At 36.9% G+C, this 20292-nt stretch overlaps 1 protein-coding gene and 1 pseudogene across 2 annotated transcripts; both read left to right on the top strand.

Annotated features, from left to right (window-relative positions):
* Window positions 1-289: 289 nt before the first annotated feature.
* Window positions 290-553, top strand: LOC308650042 (ubiquitin-fold modifier 1-like; annotated as a pseudogene). The gene has a single exon. The product of its transcript is annotated as a ubiquitin-fold modifier 1-like (transcript).
* Window positions 554-10004: 9451 nt separating this feature from the next.
* On the top strand, window positions 10005-12927 carry TSPYL1 (TSPY like 1). The gene has a single exon (XM_081294905.1). The coding sequence runs from the start codon at window positions 10110-10112 to the stop codon at window positions 11382-11384; it is 1275 nt and encodes a 424-aa protein (XP_081151031.1). The 5' UTR covers window positions 10005-10109; the 3' UTR covers window positions 11385-12927.
* The last annotated feature ends 7365 nt before the right edge of the window (window positions 12928-20292 follow it).

The raw sequence follows: 20292 nt of genomic DNA, 5'->3' as shown, positions 1-20292 counted from the left end.
AGGGAAGCAGCTCACATGAAGATCAGAGAGCAGAGAGACAGGTCTCCCCTCTCCTGAAAGAAAATATATACCCCATTGCCACGTCCCCAATATACCACTTCCTCCAGCCACATCCGACCTGCCTCCAGTTACCACTCAGTTAATCCCATCAGGGATTAACTCGATGATTAGGTTGAGGCTATAACCCAATCATTTCTCCTCCAAATCTTCTTGCATTGTCTCATATGTGATGTTTTGGGGGAAACCACATGTAAATCATAATGGGGTGTCTGTCCAGACCAGCTTCTCCATGTTGAAGGTTTCCTTTAAGATCACACTGACATTGGACCCACAGCTGCCATACAAAGTACTTAGTGTTCCTGAGAGTATACCTTTCACAGTGTCTTAAAATTTGCAGCAGAAGAATTTAAAGTTCCTGTTGCAGCAAGTGCAATTATTACCAATGATGGAACAAAAAAAAATTCTGCACAGACTGCTAGAAATGTTTTTCTAAAGCATATTCAGGATGTATTCCTAGAGAATTATTCCTAGAGATTGTGTTGAAAGTTGTTAATATCTGCTACTTGGAACATATGATTACTTTTCAGAATAAATATTGGTATGTTTGCTGTTGTAAAACTGAAATCAGGCATTTAAAACATTATGAAAACACCAAGAGCCAATGAAACAATGAAAGGTGGACTCTTGTCCCTTCTTTTTCATGCTCTTCAGGTGAAGAGGAAATAGGAAATGCCTGTAAGTAAAGGGTACTGACCCCACAGAAGGGTATAGAGTGGTTGATTATCATGTTGCAACACAAATAGGGAGTTATTTGTGGAAAATAGATTATCCAACAGTGTTTTTTTAAACTGGAGGATGATTATAATAATTCTTCCTGAGAACTTTCAGAAAATTAAGATTTACTGAATCTTATATATTTGTATTTGAGTTAAAAATGTAAAAAAATTATGAATTACAGATGGCAGTTAGCTAGATAGCATCTGACTACAGACTCATAGTTTGATTCCTAAATGTATACTTTATAATGACAGCACAGACATATCTGATGGTTAACTATCTTGATACTTTATCATTGAGGTTTTTAAGTTTCAAAATTCATGTGTTATATAAATTTTAATTTAATATCAAAGAACAAAATATTGGATTTTTAAATCAATCTATATTAATATATCTTTTGAGACAGAAATCCTCTAGAAACCATTGTCTTTTGGAGGATAGTATTTCTGAATAGCTTTCAGGAAGAGAGTATTATTACAGAGAAGATCTGAAGATTATAACAAAACTTAAAGAAATACTGATGAAAAATTCTGATGAATTACATATTGAAGACCTGATTTTTTAAATGTTTTTTATTTGTTCTAATTAGTTATACATGACAGTATAATGCATTTTGACACATCATACAAAAATGGAATATAACTTCTCATATTTTGGTTGTACATGATTTAAAATTACACAGGGCATATAATCCTATATGTACATAGAGTAATAATATTGGATTCATTCTACTATCATTCCTATCCCCATATCCCCTCCCCTCCCTTCACTTGTTCTTCCCCACCCCTTATTATGAATTAGCATCTGCATATCAGAGAAAACATTTGACATTTAATTGCTTGGGATTGGCTTATTTAGGTTAGCATAATATTCTCCAGCTCCACCTATTTATTGGCAAATGCCATAATTTCATCCATCTTTAAGGCTGAGTAATATTCCATTGTGTATATATACCACATTTTTTCTTCTATTAATCTGTTGAAGGGCATCTAGGTTAGTTCCATAGTGGAACTATTGTGAATTGAGCTGCTATAAACATTGTGGTGGTTACGTCCCCTATAGTACATTGATTTTAAGTCTGTTGGGTATAAACCTAGGAATGGGATAACTAGGTCAAATGGTGGTTCCATTCCAAATTTTCTGAGTAATCTCCATACTGCTTTCCAGAGTAGTTGCACCAGATTGCAGTCCCACCAGCAATGTATGAGTGTACCTTTCCCCCACATCCTCACAAACATTTATTGTTGCTTGTATTCTTGATAATTGACATTCTGACTGGAGTGAGATGGAATCTTGGTGTAGTGTTTTGTTTTAGTTTTTAGTTGTAGATGAACATAATAGCTTTATTTATTTATTTATTTATTTGGTGCTGAGGATTGAACCTGGTGCCTCATATGTGCTAGGCAAGTACTCTACAACTGACCTACCACCCCAGCCCCTCAGTGTAGTTTTGATTTGCATTTCTCTAATTGCTAGAGATGTTGAACTTTTTTTGTATATTTGTTGATTGATTGTATTTCTTTGAAGACCTGATTTTTTTTTATTGTTGGTCGTTCAAAACATTAAATAGTTCTTAATATATCATATTTCACAGTTTGATTCAAGTGGGTTATGAACTCCCATTTTTACCCCGTATACAGATTGCTGTATCACATCAGTTACACTTCCATTGATTTACATATTGCCATTCTAGTGTCTGATGTATTCTGCTGTCTATCCTATTCTCTACTATCCCCCTTCCCCTCCCCTCCCCTCCCCTCCCCTTTTCTCTCTCTACCCCCTCTACTATAAATCATTTCTTCCACTTGTATTATTCTTCTCTTACCCCTTCTTTCCTCTTATATGTAATTTTGTATAACCCTGAGGATCACCTTCCATTTCCATGCGATTTCCCTTCTCACTCCCTTTCCCTCCCACCTCTCATCCCTGTTTAATGTTAATCTTCTTCTCAAGCTCTTCGTCCCTACCCTGTCCTTGGTTACTCCCCTTATATCAAAGAAGTCATTTGGCATTTGTTTTTTAAGGATTGGCTAGCTTCACTTAGCATAATCTGCTCTAATGCCATCCATTTCCCTCCAAATTCTATGATTTTGTCATTTTTTAATGCAGAGTAATACTCCATTGTGTATAAATGCCACATTTTTTTATCCATTCATCTATTGAAGGGCATCTAGGTTGGTTCCACAATCTTGCTATCGTGAATTGTGCTGCTATGAACATCGATGTAGCAGTGTCCCTGTAGCATGCTCGTATTAGGTCTTTAGGGAATAGACCCAGAAGGGGAATAGCTGGGTCAAATGGTGGTTCTATTCCCAGCTTTCCAAGAAATCTCCATACTGCTTTCCAAATTGGCTGCACCAATTTGCAGTCCCACCAACAATAAACAAGTGTACCCTTTTCCCCGCATCCTCTCCAGCACTTGTTGTTGTTGGACTTCATAATGGCTGCCAATCTTACTGGAGTGAGATGGTATCTTAGGGTGGTTTTGATTTGCATTTCTCTGACTGCTAGAGATGGTGAGCATTTTTTCATGTACTTGTTGATTGATTGTATGTCCTCCTCTGAGAAGTGTCTGTTCAGGTCCTTGGCCCATTTGTTGATTGGGTTATTTGTTATCTTATTGTCTAATTTTTTGAGTTCTTTGTATACTCTGGATATTAGGGCTCTAGATGAAGTGTGTGGAGTAAAGATTTGTTCCCAGGATGTAGGCTCCCTGTTTATCTCTCTTATTGTTTCTTTTGCTGAGAAAAAACTTTTTAGTTTGAGTAAGTCCCATTTGTTGATCTAGTTGTTAACTCTTGCGCTATGGGTGTCCTATTGAGGAATTTGGAGACTGACCCCACAGTATGTAGATCATAGCCAACTTTTTCTTCTATCAGACGCCGTGTGAAGCTGTAGCGCACTTGCCTGGCATGCGTGCGGCCCAGGTTCGACCCTCAGCACCACATACAAAGATGTTGTGTCCGCCGAGAACTAAAAAATAAAATATTAAAAAAAAATCGGGCTGGGGATATAGCTCAGTTGGTAGAGTGCCTATCTGAAGACCTGATTTTTAAGGAAGTGCTAATATTTCTCATCCAAGTGGATAAGAATCCAAGTAAGGGAAGATGAGAAAGCCTGGATGGCCAGGTTCTTGCAAGGAGGAAAGCAACAACAACAACAACAAAAAATGGTAAAGAGGAACATAAAACCATCACAAAGTGTCACAGAAAAAGCAGCTGGTTGGATAGAGCTACAGAGTATATGATGTAGAAAACTGAAAGGGAAAAGGAAATACTTGAATAGTCACAGAAGGCAATTAGAGAAAGCAAAGTATAGGCCTTTTCAACATAGAGATCTAAAAATACCCCTTATAACAGTACAAAGAATGATGTGCATAATGAAAGATTTTATTTTACCTTCTGTAGGAAATCAGTATCTGTGCACATCTTGAAAGGTGAAATGAAGGCTCACTGTGATTCAGAATCATTGCTTGATTTAAATGATGAACTCTCTGGAGGCAGAGCTTATTGTCTTGTCATGTTCTTTCTAGAGCTGGAAATGTAGTTGGCTTTCAACAAGTACTCTGTGAATTACTCTTGAAAAAAGAGCGTTAATTACACATATAGACATCATAATGGTAACTTTGATAAATAAAGCTATATTTTTTAGGATTGGTCAAAGCTTGGCACTCTTTTCTACTTAAAAAATAGAAGGCATATTTGGATTAATAAAAATATCCACTTTAGGCTATATTGAATTATGCCAGTTTCAAGATAGAAGCAATTGGAAACATTTCATAGCAATTGGAAACAAGCAGGACTTGTGAAATGTCCCATTATTAAATCTTATTGATATGAAAAATAATTACAGAAGCATGCATTATAAAATCTATATACATTTATTTTTTCCATTTAATTTTTTTATTTGTTCTTTTTAGTTATACATGACAGTAGAATGTGTTTTGACATTTAACACATACCTGGAGTATAATTTCCCATTCTTATGGTTGTACATGATGTGGAGATGCATTCTCTTTTCAGGCTAAAATTTTGCCTTTATTGTAGACTCTGTGCTTAACTACTTTTATTTTTTAAACTTATTTACTTATATATTTATAATGATTTTTAAAAAATAAATGACAGCAGAATGCATTACAATTCATATTACACATATAGAGCAAAATTTTTCCTACCTCTGGTTGTATATAAAGTATGTTCATACCAATTTGTGTCTTCATACATGTACTTTGGATAATGATGTCCATCACATTCCACCATCATTGTTAACCCCTTGCCCCCTCATTTTCCCTCCCACCCCTCTGCTCTATGTAGAATTCATCTATTCCTCCCAGGCTCCCCACTCCCTACTCCACTATGAGTCAGTCACCTTATATCAGAGAAAACATTCAGCATTTGTTTTGGGGGGGATTGACAGGGACACAACCACATCAATGTTTATAGCAGCACAATTCACAATAGCTAAACTGTGGAACCAACCTAGATGCCCGTTAGTAGATGAATGGATAAAAAATGTGGCATATATACACAATGGAATATTATTCAGCAATAAGAGAGAATAAAATCATGGCATTTGCAGGTAAATGGATGGAGTTGGAGAAGATAATGCTAAGTAGAATCTATTTATTGCAGAGAGAAATAAAATAAGGCTTGGGATCACTACTTTGGTTTGTCCAAATAAGAAAAAATTGAAAATGCTATTAGATTGAGACTTTGCTTTATAAATTCACCCAAATATGTTGGTCTTGGGTTGGGGATGTGGCTCAAGTGGTAGCGTGCTTGCCTGGCATGCGTGCAGCCCGGGTTCGATCCTCAGCACCACATACAAAGATGTGTCCGCTGAAAACTAAAAAATAAATATTAAAATTCTCTCTCTCTCTCTCTCTCTCTCTCTCTCTCTAAAAAACAAATATGTTGGTCTTTTAAAGGTTTGTTTATCATACACTGTAACCATATATGTATAAATTATTTGTAAAACAAAATTGTTTCTGTGGATTCCCAAGCTTTAAAGACTTTTATGTATGTGTGTAAATCCATTTTCCTAAGACTTTTTTTAACCATATACAGCAGCACTTTGGTTTTCCAGTAGCAGAAAGGCAGAAGAACAGAGTGACAATCCATACATCCATTCTCATTTTCTCATCTGCAACACCAAGTTGCAGGCAGAAGACACTGTACTTGTTCATTTGCTTTTTTATTTAATCATCTATGAAACACTCTGCAAGGCAAATGGGAGGCCCTTGTCCTTCCATAGCTCAGTCCTCTATAATCTATTTTGTGGTATGTTGAAACTTTAATTTTGTCTTTCTGTGCATGGTGTAAGTATATTTCTGGTCTTGATATCCAAAGAGAGGCTCAAGCTGTAGTAAGCCAAAAACTGTTGGGCAGGATGTCAGGGGAAGGAAGGGGCTGCTGTTAGAAACTTGAGGCATGCATAGACACAACCAAACCTTGCCCCCTGCTGTATTCATTTTATATTGCATCTGTAACAAGTTTACCCAAAACTTAAAAACTTAAAATGACAAAAATTTATTATCTTACAGTTCTAGAGATTGGGCATAATAAAATCAAGGTGTTCCTTCGGGGATACTCAGAGGATAATCCATTTTCTTACCTTTCCAGCTTCTAGAAGCTAGCTTCATTCCTAGGATTTTTGGCTCGGTCCTCCATCTTTAAAACTGGAAGTATAATATCAGAGCATCTGCTTTCTCCACCCTAGCCTTCCACTCCTTTTTTTGTCACATCTTCTCTAAAACTCCTGCTTCCTTTTTATAAGAGGCATTGCAATTTCATATAGCATATTTGCTTTACCCAGTATAATCTTCCCATCTCCAGATTCCTATATTAATCATATCTGCAAATTCTCAGGTTAAGGATTAGAACATGGATATCTTCGGGGACAGTTTATGATACAAGGTAAATCTAGCTTTTCTTTTTTTTCTGTGCTGGGGATTGAACCCAGGGCCTTGTGCTTGCAAGGCAAGTACTCTACCAACTGAGCTATATCCCCAGCCTGATACAAGGTAAATCTAGTAAAAAAAATAAAGTTTACCTGTTTTAAACCTTGAATCAATTAGGTACATGTTGCACGTGTTGTATTCTACAAGTTTTTTTTTCTACTTTAAGGTCGTTTGGATCTTCCATTTTAACTGTTTTTTCCTCATAAATCGATGGTGGGTGTTCTCCCACTGATATATATCTGGAGCCTTGTAATTTTTGAAGATACTATAACAAGCTATTGTCATCAGTAATATCGTCTTGCTTTATTCCTGTTCCCTTTCCCATTTCCAGGAGACTACGTTTACTCTGCACTCTGGAGCATCTTGCCTTCAAGATAAGAACAGGCCAGGCACTAGGAGTTACTCATCTGTAGTCAGCTTCAAAACATCAGACTGACAGACTCAAGCTCCTGTGAAACGCTGGTTTCTGCATGTTGCCTCTGACCCTCTTATAAATATTCTCCATTTCTCCAAAGACTTGGAACCTCTTTGGGGAAATGTGTTGGTCAGCTTTTTTGCCACTGTGACTAAAAGACCTGACTAGAACAATATTAGAAGAGGAAAAATTTATTTGAGGGCTCATGGTTTCAGAGGTCTCAATTCATAGACAGTTGATTCCATTCCTTGGGGTTCAAGGTATGGTGGAGGGAAATGGCTCATATGATGATCAGAAAGGAGAGGGGGGGGAGAGAGAGAGAGAGAGAGAGAGAGAGAGAGAGAGAGAGAGAGAGAGAGAGAGAGTGACTTCACTTGCCAGATACAAATATACATCCCAAAGTCACACCCCCAATGTCCCACTCCTCCAGCCACATCCCAGCCTTCAGTTACCACTCAATCCCATCAGGTGATTAATTCACTGACTGGGTTAAGGCTCTGATAATCCAGTCATTTCTTTTCTGAACATTCTTCCATTGTCTCACATGTGAGCTTTCGAGGGAAACCTCACATCCAAACCATAACAGGAAATTAAAACATCTTCCTCCTTCCAGGTTGCTAACATCTTTAACAAACCTATACTTTCTTTGTCCCCAACAATTGTTTCTCCAGCACTGGTTTTCCTTGGGGAAGCTTCTGAATATGTGTTCAGTAACAATAAATCAACAAACTAAATTAACCAGAGACACTAGCATTCCTCTCAAAAAAGCTAATTGCTATGGATATGTACTTTGTTAGAGCCAAACTTTCATACCTCACAGAACTAAACACATTAATAAATTAATAGCTTATGTGAGGGAAAAAACTATCAACTCCTCTTTCCCCCAGTGATAGGACATGGAGCAAGATTTAGCAAATTGATCCTGATATTATTCCTCCTGATATTAGCATCTTGAATTCTTTAAAAAAATTTTTATTGTTGTTATTTGTTTTTTTAGACATATGTATACATTTTAGACATAATGTATACATGGAGTATCACTTATTCTAATTAGGACCCTATTCTTGTGATTGTACATAATGTGGAGTTACCCTAGTCAGGTATTTATATACAAGGATAGGAAAGTTATGTCTGATTAATTCTACTATCTTTCCTATTCCCCTCCTCACTCCCTTCCCTTCATTCCCCTCTGATCTAATGGATTTCTATTTTTTCCCTCCCCACCCTTCCTTGTTGTGAGTTAGCATCCACATATCAGAGAGAATATTTGGCCTTTGGGATTAGTTTATTTCACTTAGCATGATATTTTCCAGTTGCATCCATTTACTAGAAAATGCCATAATTTCATCCTTCTCTATGGCTGAGTTATATTCTATTGTATATATATCACATTTTCTTTATTCATTCATCTGTTGAAGGGTACCTACAATGGCTCCATAGATTGGCTATTGTGAATTTAGCTGCTATAAACCTTGATGTGGCTGTATCACTGTAGAAAGCTGGTTTTAAGTTTTTTGGGTAAATATCAAATAGTGGGTTAGCTGGATCAAATGGTGGTTCCATTACAAGTTTTCTGAAGAATCTCCTTATTGCTTTCCACAGTGGTTTTACCAATTTACAATCCCATCAGCAATGTATGAGTATACCTTTTCCCCCATATCCTTGCCAACATTTACCCTTACTTGTATTCTTGGTAATTGCCGTTCTGACTGGAGTAAGATGGAATCTCTGCATAGTTTTAATTTGCATTTCTCTAATTGCTAGAGATGTTGAACATTTTTTTGCATAGTTTTTTTGACCATTTGTATTTCCTCTTCCATGAAGTGCTTGTTCAGTTTCTTTGCCCATTTATTTTTTTTTTCTTTGTACATCCTGGGATGGATGCTCTGAGGTGCAGATGGTAAAGATTTTCTCCCATTCCTCAGGCTCTCTGTTCACATTATTGTTTCCTTTGCTGTGAAGAAGTTTTTAGCTTTATAGCATCCCATTTATTGATTCTTGGTTTCACTTCTTGCTTTAGGTTCCTGAGGAAGTGCATTCCTAAGTTGACTTGAAGGAGTGTTGAGCCTACTTTTCCTTCGAATCTGGTCTAATGCCAAGGTCCTTGATCCACTTGGAGTTGAATTTTGCAACTCAACTCTTTTTTAAAATATTTTTTTTTAGTTGTCAATGGACGTTTATTTAATTTATTTATATACGGTGCTGAGCATCAAACCCAGTGCCTCACACATGGTAGGCAAACACTCTACCACTGTGCTTTGACCCCAGCCCACAGCACCAACTCTTAATTGATGCGGTTTATAGATTGAGTACCATCGACAAATATATGCATCACTTTAGGGGTAAAAACCTGAGAAACTTTCTTCCAGTAGTGTTAAAGGCTAGAATTCATATTTTTATGTCATTTGTATTTAAGAAAAGGAAGCTATTTCGCCATTCATCTTAGTTAAAAATAAAGACACCGGCCATATTACTTCTAGCCATATGGGCTAATAGGAAATAGATTCACTTTCCTGCCTCAAAAAAAAAAAAAAAAAAACAACACCCTGAAAAATCAGGAAAACATTTGCTGTCTTCAGACACTGGACAGCAGGCAGGGTAAGCACCATGACCCCCTACAACTGCCCCAGCTAACTTTCCGGGGCCGTTTCCAGATGCATTGCAAGGAGAGTGATCACAGCCTTCGGTCTCTGAAACACTTATTTACATAAACAAAACTGCAGTTCCAACTGGTTAAATTGACAGAAACCTTAAGCAAAAATATACCCCAGCTAGCCGGAAGCGGCAGAACCAATCGGGATACCAGCCAGTTCTCGCGATATAGCGAGATCTGCATCCCTGACGTCACCGCCCCGGAGACGCTGGCGGTACCGAGGGTGGGTGGGGCAAGCGGCGTGTGTCTGGAGGCGGCTTCTGTGAGGAAAACAGACTTTACTGTGTTGTTGGTCTGTTACCAACATGAGCGGCCTGCATGGGGTCGAGAAGACCCTTCTCCCCCAGACCCGCAGCCTCACTATCCCTGACCCTGCCAAAGAAGACCCCGACCAGTGCCTGACGCTCCGCGGAGAATCGGAGGCCGCTCCGGCGATGGCGGAGACTAGTGAGGCAAGCGTGGAAACGGTCGCGCGCCCATCGCCCCAGCTTTCAGAGGACGGGGGTGTACCCTGGGATCCCGCGGACGCGGACGGTGCTCCGGCTCCCCAGATCCGAGTCGATGGTTGTCGCGGTCACCTGGCGACCGGAGCCCAGCAGGGGGAGGCTCCGCCTCTCACGGAGGGCCTGGAAGCTGCCTCTGAGTTGGTGGCCACCGTTAGCCGTCCGAAAAGTGATTTTCAGGGTGAGGAGAAGGCCCTGGAAACCTGTGGTGCGAAGAGGTCGGGGTCTGAGGTGATGGTGGAGGCGAAGGTTCTGGAAGCCAAGGCTGAAAAGGGCTCCATGCCCTCAGTAGCAGTGGGAGCGGAGGAGAGGGCTGAGATGAAGGAAGGAGTGGTGGAGGAGGCGATGGAGGTGGAACAGCTCGCAGGTGGAGAAGTGGAAGCCCTGGAGGAGAGGAGAGTGGTGGAAGAAGCTGAGGAGGCAGGACCTTGGCATATGGATCTCCGCATGAACCCCCTGGAGGCCATCCAGATGGAACTGGACACTGTGAATGCTCAGGCTGACAGGGCCTTCCAACAACTGGAGCAGAAATTTGGGCGAATGCGTCGACACTACCTAGAGCGGAGGAACTACATCATTCAGAATATCCCGGGCTTCTGGATGACTGCCTTTCGGAACCACCCCCAGTTGTCCGCCATGATTAGAGGCCAAGATGCAGAGATGTTAAGGTACGTAACCAATTTGGAGGTGAAAGAACTCAGACACCCTAAAACTGGCTGCAAGTTCAAGTTCTTCTTTCGAAGAAACCCCTACTTTAGAAACAAGCTGATTGTCAAGGAATATGAAGTCAGATCCTCCGGCCGAGTGGTGTCTCTTTCCACTCCAATCATATGGCGCAGGGGACATGAACCCCAGTCCTTCATTCGCAGAAACCAAGACCTCATTTGCAGCTTTTTTACTTGGTTTTCAGACCACAGCCTTCCAGAGTCTGACAGAATTGCCGAGATTATCAAAGAAGAACTGTGGCCAAATCCACTGCAGTACTACCTTTTGCGTGAAGGAGTCCGTAGAGCCAGACGTCGCCCAATAAGGGAGCCAGTGGAGATCCCCAGGCCCTTTGGGTTCCAGTCTGGTTAACCTCTGTCCTTGGGAACACTGCTGCATAGGTTTCCCGCACCTCCTGTGCTTGGGCAAGATCAGTGGGTGTGCTTTTTTTTTTTTTTTCCCCTGAACTTTCTGTACCCTTTCTTCTTTCTTGATATTTAGTTCTTTCAATATCAAGATTGAGAAGACTGTCATGGACCTTTTCTCCACTTCCACGTGGCCTCCATGCTATTCTGTATTATCACATTGCATGGCTACTAACACTTTAAGCCAAGCTGTAGGATTGCACTACCTTTACATTGCTTAGACTTTTCCCCAGAACTTCTGATCTGGTTACTACCACTTGGATTTCTAGTTTTGTCTGGGAACACATTCTACTCACCCTGCTCTGCTTCCAGCAGTAATAGGCACATGATCTGTGGACAATTACTGGGCATTAATGATGTGAAGGGAGAGCAAGGGTGGACCACTTGTTCTGTGTGATTTATACTTCTCTATTGCTTTTCCTGCATCCTGGGTTACCTTTTAGTGTTGCCTGCTATTGGCTATGCCCACCCTCCTTGGTTTTTGCTAAGGCTCCTCTCTCCCATTTTCTCCCTTTTTCTCTTAGTTATTGAAGAAAAAATAATTCAGAAACAGTTGCAAAAGTAAACTTTTTAGTTTATTTTGCATATTATAATTTCCAGAGATAGAGAGGTTGCCCAGTAAAGTAGAATATTAGAGCTTTGATCACCCTTCTGCTCTCTTCCCAATAACCAGCCCCTTTGGCAAGCCCTAGAGAGCTTAAGGGAGGAAGCACTAGATGGAAAGAAAATGGGAGTTACTTTATAAAGGGAGAACTAAAGAGATTGTGAAGGGTGCTTTAAGCAATGGAAACTAAAACTCTAGAGGCATAAATGAGCCAGGTAAAAATTTGGGTGAGACTGAACTGATTTGAGAGCTTAAGCCTTACTTTGTCAATGGTGATGGCAAGAGAAATATTTTCTCAGGATTGCGATTAAAAAATATCCCAGGAGTTTAGAGTGTTACATATGTTGTCTAGATAAGAGTTCTTGAAAGGAACAGTGAAAATTTGGAAGCTTTCTGTTTTTATGTGATCTGATGTATTTGGAAGATCAATATTGTGTCCTTATTTCACTACAATTTAGTAAAATCTTGTTATTTTCTGTTTCTGTTTATTAGAAAAGTTGAGCTATTACAGGCTTTCTTTTGCTTAATTTGATAATATTTGGAAGAATAACAGTCTTAATTTTCTGTAAAGTATTGACTGTTTACAAGTTTTCAACTTTTTTTTTTTTCCCCCTTCTATTACTGTACCTTTAGAAACATAGTTTGGGTAACTTAGTCTTTGTCAGACTTGTCAAATTATTGCCTTCCTGGAAAATAATCTACAAAAAATGTGTGGCTTGATAAATTGTTTTGATGATGTGCTCTGCTAACAACTTAGTAATTGATGTGTCTCTTCCCAAATTGCATAAATAACTTGTGAGATTACTCTGTCAAATTAAAGGTGTACCATTGGCATATTTGTTTTCCTTTATATGCATGATGGTAAAATAAAAGCATGCCACTCTGGTAGATTTCTTATTTTTTTACCCTGCCCATGAACATGCTTGAATGAAATTGTTCAAGCTGATGACATACTATGAAATTATTAAAATTCTTAAATGAACACAGTAGGCATTATCCCAAAGGTAAGAAAACAGAGCACTTTCAGGTAGGGAGTAATGGTTGCTGCCATTTTTTTTCCCCCTTGAAATGTTTACAATTGCAACTGCTTACTCAAGATGTCAGGGTTTTTTTTTTGTTTTTTCTTTTTATTTGTTTTCTTCTAATAAAGCTTGTGTAGCACCGTCTCCCTTTCACTTCCTCAGATTTTCCATTTCTGGCCTCATACATGATATGCTCAGGACATTTAGACTGTTTCTTGTATTCATTTGCGAATTTAATAAGCAAACATTCAGAGAGTCCCTATTATATGTGCTACACAAATTCTATTCCCATACTTCCTCATCTGTGCAAAATGTATTGATTTTTCAAACTTTCTTACTACCTTCTTCTGTGTGTCAAATTCTTTAAGGTCTGTCCTGGTAATTCCCCTGCACTGTAGTCTTTCTGTTATCAGCTGGGAGATAAAATGCTTCATTTTTAAAAAATTTATTTACTGTACTTCGTAGGAACCTGTATTTTAGAAAATAACATAATTATTCATTATAGTGAATTCTACACATTTTTATTAAAACATTCTGTTAGTGCCTGGAAGAGAAAAAGAATAAGCAGATAAATTCCATTCCTTTCATTGCTATAGAATTGGGGAAGCACTGATATGCAGATAAATGATAAAGAGTGATATAGTATAATAAAGAGACAAATACATTTTTTTTCACTTTTATCATCTCTTACTAGTTTAGAAACCTTGTGAAAATAGTCTTTTACATCTTTCACTACATCTAGCATTAATGTTTTACATATAGTTGTCAACAGATAAAATACTGAATGACAGAGTGAAAAATTTAGATGGGGAAAAAAGAGCAAAATAACCTGGTGCCCAGAAAGCTTAATGAAGTAATGAAGTTTTTTGTGCCTTGCCTTGGGTAAGAACAATGTCAAAAAGATTTGCAGTGACTTGTAAATAACAATTTCTCAGTGATTAGAAAAGGCCCATTTTAACCTTTAATCTCTCACCCACCATTTTATTATAACATTACTTAATTTTGGATAACCTTTATGTAATTTGTACATTTTAAAGTAACTATAGAATTTTAGAACCTAGACATGATGCCTAATACCTTTAACCTCCAGTGGCTTTTGAGCATTTGGAATGTGGCTGGTCTAAAATGAGATCTGCTACAAATATACAACTTGGGTTTTCAAGACAATATAGGATGAAAATTTTTTTTCATATTGATTGCATATTGAAATAATATTTTTGATGTTGGATTAAATGTATTAATAAAATTAGTTTTTCCATTACATAGGACAACATGACTATATTTCTTAAGTGAATATCTCAAAGCATGCAAAATATTTGTAAAATTTAAATGTGTTCACCAACAAGTAGAATTGTGTAGTATGCAATGGCATATCACTCAGGAATAAAAATGAACAACATGAGTAAGTCTCAAAAGCATGTTAAGTGAAAGATACCAAACAAAAGAGTAGTATATTTTATATGGACTTTAAAAAATGTACTTCTCAATTCTAGGCCAAAATTGGTCTAAAGATTCTTTTAACCTCCAAACTAAGAGGTGTGTAAATTTATGTTCCCTAAAATGAAGTCTGCTCAGGGCATACTCAAAGATAATCTGTACCACTCTCCTGAGAATCTTTGAGCTTCCTTTTCTATTTTTGAACATTAAAATGCCTACAGGTTACTAACCTTTGACTTCCTCAGTTCTAATATGCTCCTCTCCTGGGTAAAAGCAGGGAATCACAAAGGTGGTCTCAAGCCTAGCAGCCTTAACACCATCTGAATTTGTTAGAAATGCAATCTTTAGACTCCCATTTCTGCCTAAAGAAACTGGGGTTGGGCCTTTCATCCAAGTTTAATCATGCTGCGGTGATTCTGATATGCTAACATTTGGGAACTATTGCCCTAAACTCAAGCTGCTTCTGCTTTATCTCCATTTGATTCAGTTTCCTGAATTATGCTTTCATTACAAACAAATCAAGACATTTATGTCTACTATTAATCACAAATGATCAGACATTAGGACCTAATGATGTAGTTGAGAGGTGGAGCATGTACTTTGCATGGGTTGTGGGATCCCCAGCACCACAAAAAATAAGGGGTATCCTATTCTATGTGAAACAGGTATTGCTGTTGTTGTAATTATGACAATCCTTTTTAAAAAATTGCTAGATACATCAAGAATTTTGATGTATACTCACATTTTATAATTACATAGTTTCTATATCATTGTTCAGCAAATAGAAATGTATTGCCCAAGATGTAAGTAAAAGGCTCAGGTAGGGGTTCTCATTTCAAGTTTAGACATTTTGCACCATCCTGCAGCAACCTGTAACAAAATTTGACATTAAAAAAAATCTAAAATGGGGGCTGGAGATGTGGCTCAAGCGGTAACGCGCTCAGCACCGCATAAAATAAAGATGTTGTGTCCACCGAAAACTGAAGGGTAAACATTAAAAAAAAAAAAAAAATTCTTTCTCTCTCTAAAAAAAAATCTAAAACGGGCTGGGGTTGTGGCTCTGCAGTAGAGTGCTAGCTTAGCACATTCGAGGCCCTGGGTTCGATCCTCAACACCACATAAAAATAAACAAAATAAAACTATGAAGAAAAACTCTTTAAGAATAAATAACTTTACCTTGGTTGTATTATTCCTAATCCATTCATGAATGGCTTTTAAGAGGAATACATTTATCTGTATAAAGATAATCGAGGGTCCCTAGATCCTATCAGATCATAAGTGTTTTCTATCTGTAAAATGTAATTGTTGCTATTTCTGCCTGAATTTAATTGAAAGAATGAACTACAGCAGTTCAAATATTTAAATTCTTGTAGAATTTGCTGAGATGTAAAGAATTGATACCATTAAGAAATGTAGAATATATATGTTTATTGAAGTTTATAACAAGCACTTAGAATTTAATTCTCATCCTCTTCACCAAAATCCACTTTCACATAGGACAATACAGTTCAGAGTTGTGTTAAGGCTCTATAAATAGGTGCATGGTAGCTTCAGTGCTGTTGTAATCAAACTTATGTAATGGCTAAACTTGAGTTTGCCCTTCAGGCAGTTTTGGTGAATCTTCTAATTTTATCAGTACTGAGAGGGAAATGTAATAATTTCAAGATAAGCACTGGACTTAAATTTATGGGGCAAGAGTAGGCCTGTTTATGACCATGTGGTTCCTAGAAATAGTGTTTATATCAGATGGTTTTCTGGCTTATTTTACTTAGCATGACATAGTCTCCAGTTCCATCCATGTACTGGCAAATGCCATTATTTCATTCTTCTTTATGGCTAAGTAATATGTCAAAATACACTCTACTGTCATGTATATCTAAAAAGCACAAATTAAAAAAAAACTGACAAGAACAACTTAAGAGAAGGAAAAAAAGGAAATAGTGTTTATTATATGGAATCATATTCTGGTACTATTTTTCATGAATTGTTTTCTCAGGATTTTTTTTTGAGAGAGAATTTTTTAATATTTATTATTTAATTTTTGGTGGATACAACATCTTTATTTTTTTAAATTTTTATGTGGTGCTGAGGATCGAACCCAGCACCCTGTGCATGCCAGGCGAGCCCACTACCGCTTGAGCCATATCCCCAGCCCGGATTTTTTTCTTTCTATTTATTTATATTTAGATTTTTCTTCATTAAATGATAAGCTTTATGAGGGCAGAGACTGTCTTTTCTGTCTCATGTTTTTAGCCTGATAGACGTTTAATTGAAATGTGATTTCAGATAGTGGCTGTGTCCAAGTCTTGATCTAATATTGGTGAAGTGAATGTGTAATCCAATCTTATATGCAAAGATATTCAGGTCAGACAAACTTGATTTGAAATATACATCCTCTGTCCCTCACTGTCAATATGACAAGCAAGTCTGCTTAAAATTAGATATTAAAAGCATAATTTTAAAGGTATTTTTAATATGGTCTTTAATGTGATATTATGTGGAAGAATGTGGCAAGCACATAGTTCCAGCAATAAACTCTTTTCCCCCCAATCAACCCATAATACCATATGTCTAGATAAGTATAACACAGCAGACAAGAGTATTATTATTATGTCCTAAGGTTTCATGTTAGTTCATATTCTGAATGGTCCAGTTCAATTCTTCAACAAAGCTTTCACTTAATGATTCATTCTACATGGATGTTATTTCTGAACTTATATAAACATACAACTTCATAATAGAATTTGGCATTGATTTTATACTGCCTGCAAAGTAGTCTATTTAATGTAGGTAAGTTTTAGCAAAAAAATAATAAAAATGACGAAGTTGACTTCTTTTTATCACAAGTGTGATAAATACAGATAATTTCATTCCATCTTCATGATAGTTCTTTAAATTTTATTATTTTCATTTTATATATGAGGGTATTATGGCTCTGAAAGGTGAAGTGACTAACCCAAATCAACCAGCTAGTAAGTAGCAGAACTGAGACCTGTAGCCTGATCTGAGTCCAAAGTGTATGTTTAGGCAGCCTACAAAGTGCAAGGTCATTCAGGTGAGGGACCTGATGGTCTCTGGTTTCCTTTAAGATGTAGAAAGCAGAGTCATATGAGGTTTGTTTTTCCTCTTCCAAAGTATTCTTGTAGGGAGCCATCTTTACAAACCTGTGAGAAAATTTTAATCTTGTAACAGTGATAGAATAAAGATTATGGTTCAATTTTGATTATAGAGTACCCAAATTTATGCTGAAAATCCATGCCTTTCAGTGCATTTATGGTCTGTAATTGCCATAAATATTTTCTTTAGAGCAGCTTAAACTTTAACATAGGCAGACAAACAAATCAATTATCATCTTGAAGACCACTTCCTCCCTCTAGTGACTAGGAATAGGAACACCATGTAAAAAAAGATTCTCAGCACCTGTGCTCATCGCCCTTCAGTTAAAGGAGCAATTTTGTTTATTATAAAGACTCAAGGGGGAGCATTTAATAGGGGCATTAGAGATGTTGGACATCAGGATAGTTCCCTATGTAAAATAACATACAATTAAACGGTCATGTAGAAGAAAAACTATTATTTAAGCCTAGAATCTAGCAGTATTTCACTACTGAAAACAAAACAAAAAACAGTTTTAATATATGCTTCATTTTAAAAGTAATTTCATCTGCTGTTATTATTAATTGTAAAATGCATCGTTATTTTACTATGAAAAAGTTGCCAAACACAAAATTTTCTAATTCTTAGAATTTTTGTTTTATACATATTGAAAGACATTTAGATTTTTTTAAATTTTTTTTAAAGTTTTAGATTTTAGAGTTGGTGATGGTTTATTTATTTATTTATTTATTTTTTATTTTATTTTATTTTTAAAGAGAGAGAGAGGAGAGAATTTTATTTTCAATATTTATTTTTTAGTTCTCGGCAGACACAACATCTTTGTTGGTATGTGGTGCTGAGGATCAAACCCGGGCCGCACGCACTCCAGGCGAGCGCGCTACCAGTTGAGCCACATCCCCAGCCCCATTTAGATTTTAAAATATTTTAAAAATCATATAGCATGCATGGTATACATCAAAATGAATTACAAGTGAAATAAAAATTGTTTCATTAATTATTTCTCTGTTTAAAATAATGATCTTAGTCACTTTTGACTCAAATTTCTTGGTGTCCATGTTTTTTTCAAAAAAGTATTGTCCTAAGAATCTTGAAAAATTTTGGTGATTACATTTTTTAGAATATCCTATTGCTTATAAAAGTGCTCTGAGATTTTTTTCTTAAGTCACTAGTATTCATTCTGCAACTTTTATCTAGTGCTTTCTTGATCTTACCAGAAGATATTAACAGAAGAACAAGAAAGACTCATTTATCTTCAAATGACTTTTGAGAGTTCTGTCAAGAGGCTACCATTATCCAATAATGTCAACAAGACTTAACAACCAACCCTACACATGCCCAGACAGTGGCAGTACACCTTGACTCCTGTTGTGCTGACAGTAGCTGTAAGATGCTATTGATTACATATGGATAGTCATTTAAAAGATGTCAATATATGAAAAAAGGTGTATTTTAGAAATGAAGAAATGTGTACCATGTAATTTGAGAGAAAGTTTGTACTTTCCAGAACTTCTCATAAAGTTGTTCACCATTTCAGAAAATTTCACAACCCAAAGCATTGCTGCTTATGTCTCCAGCCCAATACACCTATATCAGGTTGCATCAGTAACTTTATATACTGGTGACTCCATAGGTATAACAATCTAAGTATTTAATCATGTCTTAAAGTATATGCATGCTAAAGTATTTACATACTGAAATAGATATTCTAAAAATTACTTTCTTTTTATTTCTCCTTTAAATTACAACTAAGATCTTACATTAATTTTTTAAAAGTTATGTCAGATGGTGTACTATTTAAATTTCAGAAAGAAAAAGGGAGTTATAAAATACTTGTTTTAAAAAAGAATCCTATGAGATGAAAACTATTAAGGCATTGAAACAGAGGATAACAAATTCTTTTTCCTCTTTTTAGTAACTACTTCCCTAACAATTGTCACTAATTCTGTGGATAGAGGAAGTGAGGATGCTGTAGACTGAATGTTGTTTGTATTCTCCCCCAAATTCACACTGAAACTGAATCCCCAATGTAAGGATACTTGGAGGTGGGGTCCTTGAGGAAATTCATGCCCTTAGAAAAGAAGCCCCAGGTTAGGAACCTACTAGATTAGTCCCATTATAAAAGAGGCCTCAGATCCCTCTATGTCAGGACACAACAAAAAGACTGACATCTTTGAGTCAGGAAGCAAGTCCTCTGCTGGCACTTTGATCTTAGACTTCCTAGTCTCGAGAATAGTGAGAAATACATTTCTGTTGTTAATAAGTCACCGAGTCTATGGTGTTTTATTATAGCAGCCTGAACTGGTAACACAGGGGGATAGGAAGATGAGGAAGATTTAACATTAAATAGGAATGATTATTTGGTCTTATTTTTAAGAAAGTGCCTTCTCAAGTTTTATGTTGTGTAGGTTTACAGAATAGTATAATTAATGAGGACACAGGCTCCTAAATCAGATTACCTGGGTTCAGACTGTGGCTTCACCATTTGCTGTATGATTTTAATGAAATCAATTTGTCTTACTTCATTTCCTTCTGAAGCAAAGTGAAGGTCATAATATCACCTCACAGGGTTATTGTGAGAATTAAATGAGGCAACATACATTTAAGCATGTAAAACTGTCTGCTATACAGAGTATCAAATAAGTATGTTATAATGAATATGTATAACCAGAAACTAG

Source organism: Spermophilus citellus, assembly GCF_964194105.1.
Source record: "Spermophilus citellus genome assembly, chromosome: 5".
In the NCBI taxonomy this organism is placed as follows: Eukaryota; Metazoa; Chordata; class Mammalia; order Rodentia; family Sciuridae; genus Spermophilus; species Spermophilus citellus.
This window is presented reverse-complemented; position numbering and strand designations above follow the sequence as displayed.

Bases quoted from the DNA above. Each gene is read 5' to 3' on its own strand.
- TSPYL1 (XM_081294905.1), top strand. From the start codon at position 10,110: ATGAGCGGCCTGCATGGGGTCGAGAAGACCCTTCTCCCCCAGACCCGC.